The sequence below is a fragment of the Protomyctophum parallelum genome (genome assembly GCF_964188405.1).
Source record: "Protomyctophum parallelum genome assembly, chromosome: 22".
NCBI lineage: Eukaryota > Metazoa > Chordata > Actinopteri > Myctophiformes > Myctophidae > Protomyctophum > Protomyctophum parallelum.
Window position 1 is genome coordinate 10,664,960 of NC_139714.1, and position 17,496 is coordinate 10,682,455.

Below are 17,496 nucleotides of genomic sequence, written 5' to 3' on the forward strand. Positions count from 1 at the left end.
TCAAATAACTCCAGAACTGTTTGCAAAATTAAAATAAAAACTGTAAATGTTGCAGGTATAGACATGCTCAGATCACCCCTAGCCGCAGGCTCAACCACCCACACCCCCACCACCCCCCCCACCCTCCGCGCCCGCCAGCAAACGACACGTGCGTGGAGAAGAATTGTGCCGGAGTGCAGAACATCAATCGCGGCACGGTAGATAGTGCTGCGCTCGCGTCTTGGTTCCGTGTTTGTTTGAGCCAATTCCAGTCCGTGAGGTGAGAACGAAATGGAAGTGCGCCGACGGAAGAATTGTGACCCGGAGTCGTCTGTGTAGCGTAGCGTAGCGTAGCGTAGCGTAGCGTAGCGGGGGAGGGCAGACGACATGCTCTCTTTCTGTTTCTCTCCTCCTCTCTGTATTTCTCTTCTCTTTCTAAACCTTCTCTCTTCCCAGACCGAGAGGGCTGATTAATCATAGCAATGAAACGTCTTGAGGTCTCGCCAAGAATGGAGGTCGGGCATTTTTAAAGAGTTAATACAGGTTGACAAGTAAAAAGAGAGAGGAGGAGGAGGATGGGAGATAGGGCAGGCAGACAGTACAGTACAGTATGATGAATAGCGGAGAGTTTGGGAAGGCCTTATCTGACCCTTCATCCCTCTCGACTCCCTTTGGCTCGCTCTGCTCTTCTCCGTGATGTGGATGTATGAATGATTAATTTGGTGTACTGTATGCCATTACTGTATAGATGTCATCAATGGTGGGCACAAACCTTGTCCGTAATTCAACTTTTCATGTTGTTTTTTTCCATAAATGAATGCCCTATTTTGTCGTACAATTCAGTGTTGCACGAAAGTAGTGCTATTTGTGTCTGGAGTCTGTTGGTCTTATCAATATTTTAACCCATTCTGACCGGGCACCCATTTTGGTGTTGGCATCGTGCTATGCTTTAGCTATTGAAAATAGCAGATCTACAAGCTCATAGCGCGCCACCGAGTGGCGCGATACGAGCTTGTAGGTCTGCTATTTTTGAATAAAATAAAAAGAACGACTGACATTTTTATAATCTGATCTCAGGTCAGAATGGGTTCATCAGACCAGTGTGTGTCCAGTGGAAACCTCGTATGAATCTGATCTCAGGTCAGAATGGGTTAACAGTTTCCGTGCCGCGAATGGATTACTCCAGGTTAATGTCGCTGCCATAAAAGACTTACGCGACTTTTGTTTTATGTGTTTAATCCGCCGTAATGTAAACAAAAAAAAGAAAATTCTTTTTCGCCGCTTAGGAAGAGAGGAGGTGCATTTCGTGTTGACAATGAACCGGAAATCGTCACATGCTGTGAGCTGCTAGGGCTTCTGGGAAATTGAGGCCAATGCAAACGCATTGGGTTCAACGCCTCATGGAGGCGGGTCCTGTGCTGCCTCTTCTCGGTGTAGCAAGATGGCGGGTGGTTCGATCGTTCATAACAAACGGGGGGAGCTATTTTCGCTCGATTTTCGCGGATTAAAAGCCCAAATAATTCAGCGTGTGCTCTAAAGGTAATACAACAATCTCGGCAGTGAAGGGGGGTTGATTAAAATGCGGGTTAATCGTAAAAAACAGTCAAACTGTTAACGAAAAGTATTGGCTTACCTACATTTGAATCATTGCTTCAATTAATTTTCTACAAATAATAGTTTTTAGCAACAATGCACATATACTCATATACTTTGGTACACTTTTGTGGTTTAGCTGAACAAGACATCGAAAGCATATATTTCCAATATGTCAAACCTGGGTAACAGGAATCCACTTTGAACGGTCGCCCTGCAAAAACAAAAGGAGACCTGACATGACATAAATGGGTCAACGAGAAGGCGCGCCCCAGAGCTGACATCATTACCCTCCTCCACCTGGTCCCCCCCGCAAGCTCTGCCATTGCGCCGAATAATAGGAGAGGACACTTGGCAGCGCAAACTCCCTCGGTGTCTACCCTTGAATTATGGACACTTAAGTGTATTAGCGCTTCCAAAGTGCATTGAGGATCCCTCCCTTCTCTTACTCAGCAGATCAAACATTTGGTGACAGTAATGCTTTTTAGCTGATCACTTTTGGTGTCCCAAGGACACATCATCATGAGATACATGCACACACGTACGACGTGGTCCCCATCCATCTGGGTTTAGCACAGCTAGCGTGACGGGGCGTGACGTGCACCTGTTAAGCGGTCCGAAAATAATGAATTTCCACAGTTTTGCAGGCTGTTGACAATGGAGGGCTGCTAAATGGGTAAAAGTTGACGTGACTGTACACCATGACAGGCTCATAAATTGCAAAATAGATGTTGGGCTTTGCATCGCTGGTATCTTTTTATGTATTTATTTTTTTACAGAAGAAAAAAAAATGGATTGAAATGTACACAAAGCAAATGGCATGTGTCCTCGTACTGTCAACACTAAAGCTGCAATTATCAATTATCTTTTCAGTGATTATTCAATAATCAATTCCTTTTTCATTCATCAAATGATGGAGAAGCGTTTTTTCCCCGAAGCACACCCTTGAGTGTAATATTGTGATTACACAAGGGTTACCCCTTAAAACAAAACACATGCAAACTCAATGTCATTGTAACTAAGATATTCAATTGAAATTAATATATTTTTTCCATGCCAGATTTGGCCACTACGACCGGAAATGTCCCGTGCAAACGGCTAGCCATGCAAACTCATCTGGCTCTGCTCTGCGAGCCAGATGAGTTTTGATTCAGTGTGCCATCATCGTATGTACGTATGTTGATATGAAATACCTACATTATACCTACCAGTAGAGTATACACAGTACATCTGTATGGTAGGGTATGCTGATGATACACCTATATGTGCAGTTGTCTGCGGTGATCTCCCTACTCTCCCATTGAGACATGTTTGTAGACCCCGATGTCGGGACACCTACAGGACAAGTAGCCCTGTCTGAAGCTCATAAAAAAAATATATCCCGTGGCTAAGCGGGATATATTATATAAGCCTCTTAGAAATGTGGTACCTTGTGCGGGGGAAGGTCATAAAAAGTTATGGATCGCAGCTTTACCCATTCTGAACGGGAACCCATTTTGGTGTCAGCATCATGTTATGCTTTAGCTATTTAAAAACAGCAGATCTACAAGCTTGTAGGTCTGCTATTTTTGAAAAATCGAAGAACGACTTGACATTTTTAGAATCTGATCTCAGGTCAGGATGGGTTAATCAGACCCAGTGTTTGTCCGGCGGAAACCTCGTATGAATCTGATCTCAGGTCAGAATGGGTTAAATCTTGAGAGTGTACAAATGGAACCAAATTGACCGTTTTTAGTTCCATTTACACGGCTCTCCGAGTTGAAATGAACATGGAGGATTATTGCAGCGTGACCTTGGGACTCTCAGGTACCATCCACGGCAGCCAGTGTTGGCTGGCCGTGGATGTGCAGTAAAAAAAAGAAAATAAATCTCTGGATTGATGGAGAGATTTCCATCTATCTTTCCACGGCTAATTTAATTAAGATGCGATAAGTTTCCCCCCCCCCCGTAGCTGCTCGTATACGTCTGCTGATAAGAGTATGGATCGCATGGGGTCCACTGTCTGAAGGCATCGCAGTGCACTGCTTGCATCACACTGCAATGAATCTAATGCATTCTGTCCAGACTTCTAATCTATAAATAGCTAGCTATTGGCTTTAATCCGGTAGTTGGCTGACAAGCCAGATAGCCAGCCAGCCAGCGATCTCCAGATCAATAGCTACTAAACATTGCAATGTGAGCTAAGGAAAAAAAGCCACGGTAGGTGACTGGCCTGGAAGGTTTGGAGCGGTTCTGAAGAAGCACGTTTTGTGTTTGTGTTGGTTATCCTGTTTCTTTGAAATGGGATATCCTGATTACGATGTTTGTCTAAAAAACGGGGTTTTTCTCCGTCTCTTTGTCTAGGCGTCGAGTACAACAGTATTGATTTTTGTTTTATCTTTCTCCCTCACCTGTCATGGCTGTCCAGCTTAAAAAGAAACGCGGGCATTGACAGGGATTTGAAGACACTCCATAGTCTTTACAGTCGGGAATCGTACCCTCAGTTCAGTTGCTATCCTGTTTTATCTCATTATGCATGCCAAAACAAAAGGTTTTGGCTGTGGGAAGCGTACAAATAAATAGTCATTTGCCAATAGAAGGGACTCTTAATTCTAACTTTGTTCTTTCTGCCACTTAAAATGTTGTTCTTATTGCCACTTAGATTTAATTAGGTTTAATTGACACAAGTCAAGTAAAACCACCTTTTAAAGCATCTCCCATTAAGCGGAACTGGGTGTGTTTTGGCGACCTGATTTAGATTGGCTCACACAGTGATCATCTCCAGAGCGGAGCGGTGGGCTTTGTTTTCCAAGGTGTCTAAAGGGCCACTTGTTCTCCACTGCCGGCTCCAATAAGCTGGCATTAATCTTCCTTAGAGCCTTCATAAAGGCTGTCGACATCACACCCCTTCTCTCTGTCGCAGCTCCCATCTCCTCCTCCTAATGGCCATCTCTTCGTGACCTTTATCTCCGCCTCATGTAATCCTTCGCCCCCCAAAAACTCCCCACGGCCAGCGACCAATGGTGATTTACATGTGCCCCTCCTTTAGCTCTTTTGCCTTTCTGCTTTGTATGTTGGCGTCTACCCGCTCAGAACTGTACAATTCACTCCATCTGCTTAAGTCCACACCGAGGGCTTATTACATTTAATTTGCAGCATTTCTCTCAGCTCCACCAACGAGAGTGGAGTGACAGTCCGGTTACCGAGGGGCGGCAGTTAAAGCGCTCTGGGCTTGTGACTTGCAGTTGAATTGTGCGTAAATGTTCACCTCATGAAGATATTATGTTCCTCCCGGTGCTGTGTTAAACTAGTTGACCCAGAAATGGCTGCTGCTGAGCCCTCATACGACCCTGCCTCTGTCTACACAGCAGAAACTTGCCTTGCAGTCTCCTCGGGATCTTTCACTATTTACAGTTTGCCAAAACCTTTGAAAAGCGAGCTCTCTAAGAATGTTGCAGATGTAGCAAATCGCTCCTACTATATGTAATTAGCAAGATAAATGCATAACACCAGGCACACAACATGCACAAATGTTGCATCTGGAGAGGGAAGTCTGGAGCTCTCTGGTGGAGCTGTTGCCCCCACGACCCGACTGTGGATATGCGGTTGAAGATGGATGGATGGAGACTATATAGTGGACACGTTATTTTGTAATGGTGGTGGAATGTTTAGTGGTAATCATTCTACCCTATGTCGTGGACTCATTGTATGGCCGCATAATGCATAGTAGGGTACAACTGAAGGTCACTATCGCAAATCCTATACACATCATGCATTAAGCTGAAAGAAGGATGCTAATATCGATATGTCACACCACACAATGACATTTAAGGTGACCGCCGCCCGGGACGAGGTAGTGTCCTAAATGTTTTGTTTTTTTGGGGGTTTTTTTTCGCACACAGCAACAGTTTTGTATGTGTGGGCAGTATAACTTATATTCTCATTGACGGGGTCTCTTGCATTTGCCACAGAGGTCTGTGCTCTCAGAAAGGACACACTATTCTGTGTGACACTTCTGAATGACGAACAAACCAGAACACTGAATTTGGTTCAAGGCTTCAATAAGGTGGAAACAGACAGACAAAGGCAGACGTTTCGACGTGTCTCCTCCAGACTGTGCAAGGATTTAACCCATTCTGACCTGAGATCAGATTCGTGGAAAGGTTTCCACTGGACACACACTGGTCTGATTGACCCATTCTGACCTGAGATCAGATTCTAGAAATGTCAGTCGCTCTTCGATTTTTCAAAAATAGCAGACCTACAAGCTCGTATCGCGCCACTCGGTGGCGCGATATGAGCTTGTAGATCTGCTATTTTTCAATAGCTAAAGCATAACATGATGCTGACACCAAAATGGGTGCCCGGACAGAATGGGTTAATAAGGTCACGGTGCAACTGCAAACGGACACAAAGGCTAACGTTTCGAAACGTCAAAGCGTTTGTATATTTTGCTTCCACCTTATTATCAACTTAAGAAAGACGTGGTGTGTATGAATGTTAGTGTTTGTCGGCTTGCTTGCACCTTATTATATTCTTAAGACGATGTGGCATGTCGAAACGTGTTTGTTCCTTATTAAAGCCTTGAATCAAATTGAGAACTCTGTCCTTCCATTGCTGAAAAAATTATGGCAGTTCCAGAGTCTATTCTGTGACGGGCAGTAATCATTGTGTTCTGCTTTGCTGTGTTCAGGTCAGCAGGTGCTGGGCCTGGTGGAGAACCAAAGTGACTGGTACCTGGGAAACCTGTGGAAGAATCATCGACCCTGGCCCGCGCTGGGCAGGGGCTTCAATACAGGTACATGGAGTAAACTATGGGCAGGGGCTTCAATACAGGTACATGGAGAAAACTATGGGCAGGGGCTTCAATACAGGTACATGGAGAAAACTATGGGCAGGGGCTTCAATACAGGTACATGGAGTAAACTATGGGCAGGGGCTTCAATACAGGTACATGGAGAAAACTATGGGCAGGGGCTTCAATACAGGTACATGGAGTAAACTATGGGCAGGGGCTTCAATACAGGTACATGGAGAAAACTATGGGCAGGGGCTTCAATACAGGTACATGGAGAAAACTATGGGCAGGGGCTTCAATAAAGGTACATGGAGAAAACTATGGGCAGGGGCTTCAATACAGGTACATGGAGAAAACTATGGGCAGGGGCTTCAATACAGGTACATGGAGAAAACTATGGGCAGGGGCTTCTATACAGGTACATGGAGAAAACTATGGGCAGGGGCTTCAATACAGGTACATGGAGAAAACTATGGGCAGGGGCTTCAATACAGGTACATGGAGAAAACTATGGGCAGGGGCTTCAATACAGGTACATGGAGAAAACTATGGGCAGGGGCTTCAATACAGGTACATGGAGAAAACTATGGGCAGGGGCTTCAATACAGGTACATGGAGAAAACTATGGGCAGGGGCTTCAATACAGGTACATGGAGAAAACTATGGGCAGGGGCTTCAATACAGGTACATGGAGAAAACTATGGGCAGGGGCTTCAATACAGGTACATGGAGAAAACTATGGGCAGGGGCTTCAATACAGGTACATGGAGAAAACTATGGGCAGGGGCTTCAATACAGGTACATGGTGTAAACTATGGGCAGGGGCTTCAATACAGACACATGGAGAAAACTATGGGCAGGGGCTTCAATACAGGTACATGGAGAAAACTATGGGCAGGGGCTTCAATACAGGTACATGGAGAAAACTATGGGCAGGGGCTTCAATACAGGTACATGGAGAAAACTATGGGCAGGGGCTTCAATACAGGTACATGGAGTAAACTATGGGCAGGGGCTTCAATACAGGTACATGGAGAAAACCAGCCAGACAAGAAGAAGTGTAGTATTTCGCAACCATATCCTAGGATTGGGCAAGGGCTAAACAGGACGTAATATTTCAAATATCCATATTCATAATTTATGAATTTTGGCTTATTCAAATATTACAATATAATAATTATATCGCTCACGTCACTGTAATGTAACATGAGTTCTTGGGACAGACTTGCAATAAATATTCCAATACTGTATCGACCATAAACATAAACAACCACTTCTTAATTAAAATCATCAATTTATTAAAAATAAACAAATGTAAAACATGGATAGAATGAACCAGGTTTAAGTGGTACTTTTGGTCATAGTAAGTGTCAATTAATGCGTTTACGGACAGGCAAGGCCTGTCATCAAAGGCATGATCATATCTCTGATGATCTCATCGAAATCCTCTTTTGAGTTAGAATTAAGTGAGAAACATCAGTTTTGAAATAAAATTCTAACAAAATGATTTTAGTACGCCCACCGGCTAAAGTGGCTAGGCTAAAGTGTTAGTAAAATAAGGTAAACTTTAGTTTAGGATATCATGTGGCGAAAGAGAATAAACAGATCTTGGCCGGGTAGGCTAACCGTGGCTTATGGATAAGCTGTAGTGATGAGCTGAGGAGAGACAGAATGTCCGCCCAGAGGCACGAACCAACACATTCATGTCCCCATTCGTTGTGTGCCATAACTTCATGTTCAGTTTCATACAACCTTTTCGCCGGGTATCAGAGGCTGTCGGCATGTGGCGTCGGTTTTGCTCATGGGTTGAGCAGTGTCCCCTGACCCCAAACTGTGTACCCCCAGGGGTAACCCAGTGTTTTGAAGGCAGTGGCCTGTTCTAGCCAGAGGGGAGAAACTGCTTTCCCCCCCAGCCTTCCATCTTCCACAGCCAGATTGCCACTGTGGACCGGGGCGTGCCGACAGCACGCACAGGAGAGACGGCAGGAGATTCGGAGTAGGTCGTTGGCAGACTGGTGACATGGCCGCAGAGAGAGTAGCAGAGCAGGGAGTTGTCAGGCTGGAGCATGGCTTTCCCGGTCAGTCCACCGTCTCCTGTGAGTGGCATCTCACAGGGTTGTAGAAGGTTGCGTGGTGATTGCAGTTGAAAGAGGACGACAGCCATAGCGGGTCAGAGCATCGGCAGGCCTGACTCGGCTGCAGGCCAACATGGGCAGGATTGCAACTCCAGGCAGGGTCTAGTGGGGGTTTCCTCTAGGCACGTAGTGTTCAGACAAACGGTCACCAAGACAAGAGAGAGAGAAAAAGATGGCCACAGTCTTTGTCCTGCTTTGGGGGCTCACAGCAGACCCCCCTCCTTAGGAAAAGGGGCTGGGTTGTCTTTTCCAGTCATAATGTTCCACCCACTTTGAACTGCTGTCTCCATGGACCTGGTCAATTTAACCTCTTTGTTAATTACACTATCATGCAGAATATTAATCCATCTGACCGTGGATTCAGACTCTGCATACACTTGCGTGCAGAGTAGTGTGTTACCAAACATGACAGGTTGGGGTCAAATAGAAAGTCAGAAATCAAGAAATGTACTTTACAGGAGATCCATCACCTTTAAAATATTGTTTGTAGTACAGTATACACCATAATATACACCATCATAGAATATCATAGCATACAGTTTTAATCCACATTTGTTGTTATTCAATAGGCCCTGCGGTAAGCCCCGCCCGCTCGCTCAGCTGCCTCGATACCGTTGTTAAGCAGGACAAACATCAGCGAACCTCCATTGAGGACCGTGTTATGTCGGCGTTTTTCCGAAGAGGAATAGAAGCATTCACATCAACAACATTCATACTATAATAACGCCATGGTGAAACGTTGCTGTTGGGCGTCCTGCAACAGTGCTTAATAAGTACCCAGAACGTTTGGGGCATTTCTTTTTATTCCTTTCCCCGTGGGTGCGCACATCATGCACATGTCAATGTTTACATTCTGGAGGTGGAGGCGGCGGTCACTCATTCACCCTCCCTGCTACTAAATCATACTATTAACGTCAACTTTTACTAAACAATGTTTAAATCAATCGTCTAATAAACAACTAACAACTTACCTTGGAGCAAATGGTGTGCTTTGTAACTTTCTAATCTCCACGCTCACGTCGCTCAGTTGCTTGTGTTGGTCTCCAGCCTCCAGTCACGTTCCCTCCCACTGCGGTTCAGAAAAAGAACGCTGCTTACCATTTTCTGCACATTGTATCCAAAAAGGTCCGCTAATGGTCTAAACTATTTTGAATTTAGGAACGGCAAAGAAAATAGTTTAGACCATTAGCGGACCTTCACTTTTTGCATGCAGAAGGGGGTAAGCAGCGTTCTTTTTTTTCTGAACCGCAGTGGGAGGGGACGTGACTGGAGCCTGTGGTTGAAGACAGTTATGTGGCTGCCGTCCAACACAAGCAACTAGAAAGTTACAAAGCACACCATTTGCTCCACGGTAAGTTGTTTGTTGTTTATTAGACGATTGATTTAACCATTGTTTAGTAAAGGTTGACGTTAATACTAGTATGATAGTAGCAGGGAGGGTGAACGAGTGACGCCACCGCCGCTTCCTCCTCTAGAATGTAAACATTGTGCGCACCCACGGGAAAGGAATAAAAAGAAATGCCCCAAACGTTCTGGGTGCCTATGAAGCACTGTTGCAGGACGCCCAACAGCAACGTTTCACCATGGCGTTATTATAGTATGAATGTTGTTGATGTGAATGCTTCTATTCCTCTTCGGAAAAACGCCGACATAACACGGTCCTCAATAGAGGTTCGCTGATGTTTGTCCTGCTTAACAACGGTATCGAGGCAGCTGAGCGAGCGGGCGGGGCTTACCGCAGGGCCTATTGTGCTCTTGGTTAGAGCCAGTTCTGTGACGCGATGCGCATTCCACATAATGAGAGGGGGACGTCCATGTTTCCAGTGACGGTGCTTTATCAAGACTTGTTTGTTTTTACGCTGATGGGTGCTTTGCTTGGGCAAAGGGTCAGTTTGGAACAGTTTGTTTTCACTAAATAAGCTTGTTTAATTTCAAGGACCCCCAGTTTGATATGCCTTATCGTATGCCACAAACCTCCATTAGATTTATTTCTGTGCCTCTACATTGTGAAATCTTCAGTGTTCATTTGCCTCTTGAGTGTGTACAAGCTACAAACGGAGCCGAACGGACTCTTACAGGTCGTGCAGTAAACTCTGAGTTACAGACCCATAAGGGTCATTTTGCCGTGGACCCCCTGGAATCCACTCAAGGACACCAGAGCATTGAGAACCAACCAGTGGCAACGGCCAACGGCGTTTTAACCTCAAGGACCCCCTGTTTTTTATATGCATTAGGCCTCAAACCTCCATTTAATGTTTAATTATTGTAATCTCTGGGACCCACAATCTGTTTTAACCCATTCTGACCTGAGATCAGATTCTAAAAATGTCTATTACATCCTGACAGTTTCATTATTAACCCATGCTGACCTGAGATCAGATTCTAAAAGTGTCTTCGATTTTTCAAAAATAGCAGACCTACAAGCTCGTATCGCGCCACTCGGTGGCGCGCTATGAGCTTGTAGATCTGCTATTTTTCAATAGCTAAAGCATAACATGACGCTAACACCAAAATGGGTGCCTGGTCAGAATGGGTTAAGTTACCTCTGAGTGTGTACATTGGTTCCATTTCTACAGCGTTCTCAAGGGTCTAGTACTCTATAGTTATAACCATGAATCATTTAACACACTCAAGGGCCACTGGGGGGTTCCTGGACCCCACACTGACATGCAGGTTGTTTAATTATGTATGTTTGTGTTTAGGCAAGGGAAAAAGAATATAAATAAATAAAAAAGATGATTTGTCCAGAAATATTGTGACGTTGCCCCCATGACTGCTGCCATACACTCATTTGCAAACGACTCTACATGAATAATGTTTTGCATTTTTTGCGTATTCCCTCATGGGAAAGCTTAAAAATGTCTTTCTTTGTTTTGTGTCTACGGACTTCGCAGCACACAGCGGGCATCATTTCTCATCCCGTGGAAGAAAGAGGGTGTTATGAGTCAGCATTGATGAGATGTGCTGGGTACACACGCAGCCTTGTTAAAGGGACACTTCACCCTTTTTGCAAAAAAATATATGTTAATGACGTTTAGAAGCTTTAGAACACTTTCCTGGAGATCTTTGTGTGTGTAATATGTGGTTTTAGATATTTTAGATTGTAGCAGTGAGCCTGTTGTCTCTGATGTCATGGACACTGGGCTCACTTCCTTCCTGGACTACATGTTGTCTCAGTAAGACAGCTCTCCCCCTATCCGCAAGGAGGAGCAGTGCACCAAAGAATTATGGGAATTGTAGTCCAGGAAGGTAGTGAGACCAGTGTCCATGACATCAGAGACAACAGGCTCACTGCTACAATCTAAAATAACTAAAACCACATATTACACACATAAATACCCCCAGGGAAAGTGATCTAAAGCTTCTAAACGTCATTAACATAAAAAGGGTGAAGTGTCCCTTTAAAAGTTGAAAGTGCAAAAAAAAAAAACGAAATGTAAAAGTGCACCTTCAGAGAAAGCACTGCTGATCGGGAAATGGATTTTGATTGCATCATGATCACACGCGCCATCGAATCCAAGCAGATTTTTAAACCGGCTCGTCTTATTGGACCTCTAATGGTAGACGCAGATGGTAGGGTATATAGAGTATTAGTGACCATAACCCCCAAATACGATGTGCTTTTCCTTCTTCTGGATGCGAGAGGCTTAGCCCTCTGAATTTCACAATGGATGGATTTATAGGGAAGCGCTAAGCCGTTCAATGTGGCCACCCAGGGTGGCATAACGGCCCCTCTCCTCAAACAAACCTATATTAACCCATTCTGACCTGAGATCAGATTCACACGAGGTTTCCGCCGGACACACACTGGTCTGATGAACCCATTCTGCCCTGAGATCAGATTCTAAAAATCTAAAAGTCGCTCTTCGATTTTTCAAAAATAGCATAACTACAAGCTCGTATCGCGCCACTCGGTGGCGCGATATGAGCTTGTAGATCTGCTATTTTTAAATAGCTAAAGCATAACATGATGCTGACACCAAAATGGGTGCCCGTTCAGAATGGGTTAAAGGCCCGGGTTTTCCGGTGGCCATAAAAGTTCCCATGCCGTGAATCCACAGGGACCGTCTTTTCGAGATGGAGCGACATTTTATGCCCCCCCAAGAGTCTGAGGAGGTTTTTATTGCTAATGCATTGCATAGCACGGCAATCTAACAAGAGGGCTCTACTCAGCCAGTTCTACAGTAGCTGGCTTTCCAGCCAGCCAGATGGGAGCACAGTGGGGAGTGAAAGATGGTTTGTTTGTTCCCAGTTGAAAAAAAGTGTTCACCCTGTGTCTCCCCTTCTGAAAATTGGCCCATTGCTTTTATTTCCGGCAGCCAATAGGAGTTATTTTGTTAGGCCCACAAGTGCAGTCTGTTTTCCTTTCGGCAGGGAACAAAATGTACCGAGAGAAGCAGGCGTATATACTCCCCATTAGCCAAATATCCTACATTTCAATCACTTTTCTTGTCTTCTCTCTACCAGAGCCTAGGCCTGTCAGCATGATTGCATAATTGCCTGATCGCAATTATTTTTGAGCTAGTTGCATTTTTTTTTTGCATAATAATTGGAATCGTTTTTTATTCATCTGTGTAAAAAGAGCTAGATGACATTATCAGAAATGTCATATTATTTCCCCTCCGTCCACATTTGTTAGGCATATGCAATTTTTGTTTAGAAAGCCTTAACCCATTCTGACCGGGCACCCATTTTGGTGTCGGCATCATGTTATGCTTTAGCTATTGAAAAATAGCAGATCTACAAGCTCATATCGCGCCACCGAGTGGCGCGATACGAGCTTGTAGGTCTGCTATTTTTGAAAAATCGAAGAACGACTGACATTTTTTAGAATCTGATCTCAGGTCAGAATGGGTTCATCAGACCAGTGTGTGTGTCCAGTGGAAACCTCGTGTGAATCTGATCTCAGGTCAGAATGGGTTAAAGGAGTTACACACCCCATGAAGTCCATGTTGTCGCCAATACTTTTGTACTCTAGCTCAAGTCACATTTTGAACACAGGACTGTTCCTTGCAATCGGAGTACCACAACTGCCTGCAGCCTTACAGTGTTATACAAACACAGAGTTGCATTGCTATCACCTCTGTATCCAGAGGGTTGCCAGATAGGACCTGCTTTTACTAAAATAATAATAGTAATAGTACTAGTAATCTTTTCCCATAGGGATATTCCGTTTCACAGTCTGTTCAACACAACGTATCAGCGAGGCAGTTTGATTAGTGGAGCAGTTGCTGAATAGACAAAACTCCTACTAAAGATGGGAAGATGTAAAGTGACTGTTGAGGGGACTATTGGTGTCATTTACTTTTGTGAGTGCTAAACCATTTACAATTTACAATTTAGGCATTTAGCAGACGCTCTTAATCCAGAGCGACTTACATTAAGCAAGAACAAAAAGCATGGGAATACATCACAAAAAAGCATTTATCATGAAACATGCGTAAGCTAAGAAAGTAACAGTGGAATATCTATATTATGAGACTATACTGTACATATAAACTATATATCTATACTACTATGCTATACATATGTACTATGGCGTGCTATGACTATATACAATGCAATTATAGTGCTGTCTACATAACATGCTATAAGTCTGTATCAAATGCTATCTAAGTCTACAGAAATGCTATCTAAGGTGGTAGGATAAGTGCTATGGGCCATGATGGAGTCTGAAAAGGTGGGTTTTCAGACTACGGCGGAAGATTGGGAGTGATGCTGCAGTTCTGACTGCAATGGGAAGTGCATTCCACAGTTTTGGAACCAGAAGGGAGAAGAATTTGGGACGTGTGGAGCGTTGTCCCGGCGTTTTTACTAAACAGATGATGATGATGGCTTTATCGTTCATATATCATGTGTGGGAAGGCCATCAATCTCAAATCTCAAACACTGTGTTGAGTGAATTTATTATGTGTGTGTGTGTGTGTGTGTGTGTGTCCCAGCTATTTTCATTGCAATCCTAAAATGATGATGTCCTCACAAGTGTGTGTGTGTGTGTGTGTGTGTGTGCGCGTATGTGTGTGCTCGTGTGTGTGCTCGTCTTGCAGGTGTGATATTGCTTCTCCTGGACCGTCTACGGAAGCTCAGATGGGAACAGATGTGGAGGCTGACTGCAGAGAGAGAGCTAATGAGCATGCTGTCTACCTCGCTGGCCGACCAGGTAACACACACACACACACACACACACACACACACACACACACACACACACACACACACACACACGGACATACACAAACACTTTGATCAGTGGTACATACTCGGGAGCCATGATGCATGTGGTGAATACATGGTCAACATGCAATGTTATGACGACCTCCTACTTCCCTTGCTGTACCTTCTGGTCATATGGGACCAGTGGTGTCATGCGGTGTAGAACGCAGTACCGCGCCGTCGTGCCAAAAAAAAGCTTGACGTGCATGCGCAGGAACGGAATGGTGCACATGCGTGCACGCCAGAACGCGTCCCCCTAGATTCAAGAGAAGTCAGAGTCACCAGACTTTCCAAGACGCAAAAAGTACCCAGTGGTCTAGGTTTACTGGCAGTGGGCGCGGCCCCCTATTTAGCCTGCCAAAATAAAATGGCTACTATGGCTTTTTAGTAAAGAAGTTTGTCTGATTTTGTCTACTTTTGTGTTTGCGTGTCTAAAACTCTCATACACTATAACCCATTCTGACCTGAGATCAGATTCATACGAGGTTTCCACTGGACACGCACTGGTCTGATTAAACCCATTCTGACCTGAGATCAGATTAAAAAAATGTCAGTCGTTCTTCGATTTTTCAAAAATAGCAGACCTACAAGCTCATATCGCGCCACTCGGTGGCGCGATATGAGCTTGTAGATCTGCTATTTTTCAATAGATAAAGCATAACATGATGCCGACACCAAAATGTGTGCCCGGTCAGAATGGGATGAACAATATAGGCTATACAGCTTTTCTGTGCGCACATGTTGGCCTATGTAGGCGCGTGCGCAAGAGTGACGTCATTCAAATGCTGTTGTACCCGAAAAACAAAATCACCATTTCACCACTGTATGGGACACATTATGCCACGTCTGAGACCGTTTGGTCGAACGCCCTCTGAATAATGCACGCCACAGAGTGACAGAGATGTGGTGAATTACATGGGGTGCTTACTTAGTTTAGACTCGTCATTAGGTTTAGGTGTGCTGCCCCGTGGGAGGTGAGGGTGAGATAGGTTGGACTAATGACTGGTCTAACCCAATGACTAGTCTAAACCAAGTACTGTCTAAACTACGTACTGCACCCGAATTACATAGGTTGGGCACCATACAAAACGGCACCCTCTGATGATTGCAATCTATGCAAATGTTGAGACTTCTCATATATAGAGCTTAAACCTGCCTGTGCCAATACGATGTCTCTTGTTGATTTCGACGAATCCAGAATGAATACTATTCTATTTACCGTATTTTAGCTTCCCGTCGCTTGGCAACGCCAATATGAAACTAATCCCCAATGTACACACGTTCTGAATGCCCCTGCCAACAGATTCATTAGTGCAGCTCGGAATCTGTTCTCAAGAGATTACAAAGGTACAGAAAAAGGGCTGTCTACTGCTCTCTGCAAGCCATGGACCCATCTGGGTCCATTCTTACACTCTTAACCCATTCTGACCTGAGATCAGATTCATAACGAGGTTTCCACTGGACACACACTGGTCTGATGAACCCATTCTGACCTGAGATCAGATTTAAAAAATGTCAGTCGTTCTTCGATTTTTCTAAAATAGCAGACCTACAAGCTCGTATCGCGCCACTCGGTGGCGCGATATGAGCTTGTAGATCTGCTATTTTTCAATAGCTAAAGCATAACGTGATGCTGACACCAAAATGGGTGCCCGGTCAGAATGGGTTAAAGGGCCACTTCACCCCTTTTGCAACCAGATCTTATTTTAATGACGTTTCGGAGACAAGAAACACTTTCCTGGGGTTTTTGTGTGTGTCATATGTGTTTTTAGATATTTTAGTATTTCCAAGTGTCCATGATGTCATGGACACCAGAGCATTATGGGAATTGTAGTCCAGGAAGGAAGTGAGCCCAGTGTCCATGACATCATGGAGTCCATGGCCACTTTGAAATACTGAAATATCTAAAAACTCAAATGACCCACATAAAAACCCCAGGAAAGTGTTTCTTGTCTCCCAAACATCATTAAAATAAGATCTGGTTGCAAAAGGGGTGAAGTGGCCCTTTAACCCATTTTGGACGGGAACCCATTTTGGTGTTAGCATTATGTTATGCTTTAGCTATTGAAAAATAGCAGATCTACAAGCTCATAGCGCGCCACCGAGTGCCGCGCTATGAGCTTGTAGGTCTGCTATTTTTTTAAACTGTCAGGATTTAGAAGACATTTTTAGAATCTGATCTCAGGTCAAAATGCGTTAAAGAACCACCATTCTTCTGTGCGTTAGAATCTGATCTCAGGTCAGAAAATGAACTCGCACACTTTTACCGTGTATGCCTCCTTCTTAGTCACATTAACCCATTCTGACCGGGCACCCATTTTGGTGTTGGCATCATGTTATGCTTTAGCTATTGAAAAATAGCAGATCTACAAGCTCATATCGCGCCACCGAGTGGCGCGATACGAGCTTGTAGGTCTGCTATTTTTGAAAAATCGAAGAGCGACTGACATTTCTAGAATCCGATCTCAGGTCAGAATGGGTTAATCAGACCAGTGTGTGTCCAGTGGAAACCTCGTATGAATCTGATCTCAGGTCAGAATGGGTTAAACATGGTGTCCCTATTTTAGGCCAAGTTGAATTCTTGCGGGAATTGGTGTTTTTTGACAAAGTGACAGTGATTTGACAAAGTACTGTCTGTACCGGTACAGTTAATAGGACTTGCAGTAAGTGGTTAAACCCTTTTGCCGCCTCTGACACACTAATGGCAAAATAATAAGAATCTCTCTCTCTCCCTCTCTCTCTCTCTCCCCGCCCCACCCCACCCCCTCAGAGCCCATGTAGATGTCAGACACGTTCATG

General features: G+C 44.4%; 1 protein-coding gene across 2 annotated transcripts in view; it reads left to right on the top strand.

Annotated features, from left to right (window-relative positions):
• Positions 1 to 17,496, top strand: part of large1 (LARGE xylosyl- and glucuronyltransferase 1) — a 126,584-nt gene that overhangs the window by 78,178 nt on the left and 30,910 nt on the right. For both annotated transcript variants that reach the window (XM_083757863.1, XM_083757864.1), the window contains exons 7-8: positions 6,245 to 6,349; positions 14,532 to 14,644. In XM_083757863.1, coding sequence (XP_083613989.1) covers positions 6,245 to 6,349; positions 14,532 to 14,644 — 218 coding nt within the window. The remainder of the gene's footprint in view (positions 1 to 6,244; positions 6,350 to 14,531; positions 14,645 to 17,496) is intronic.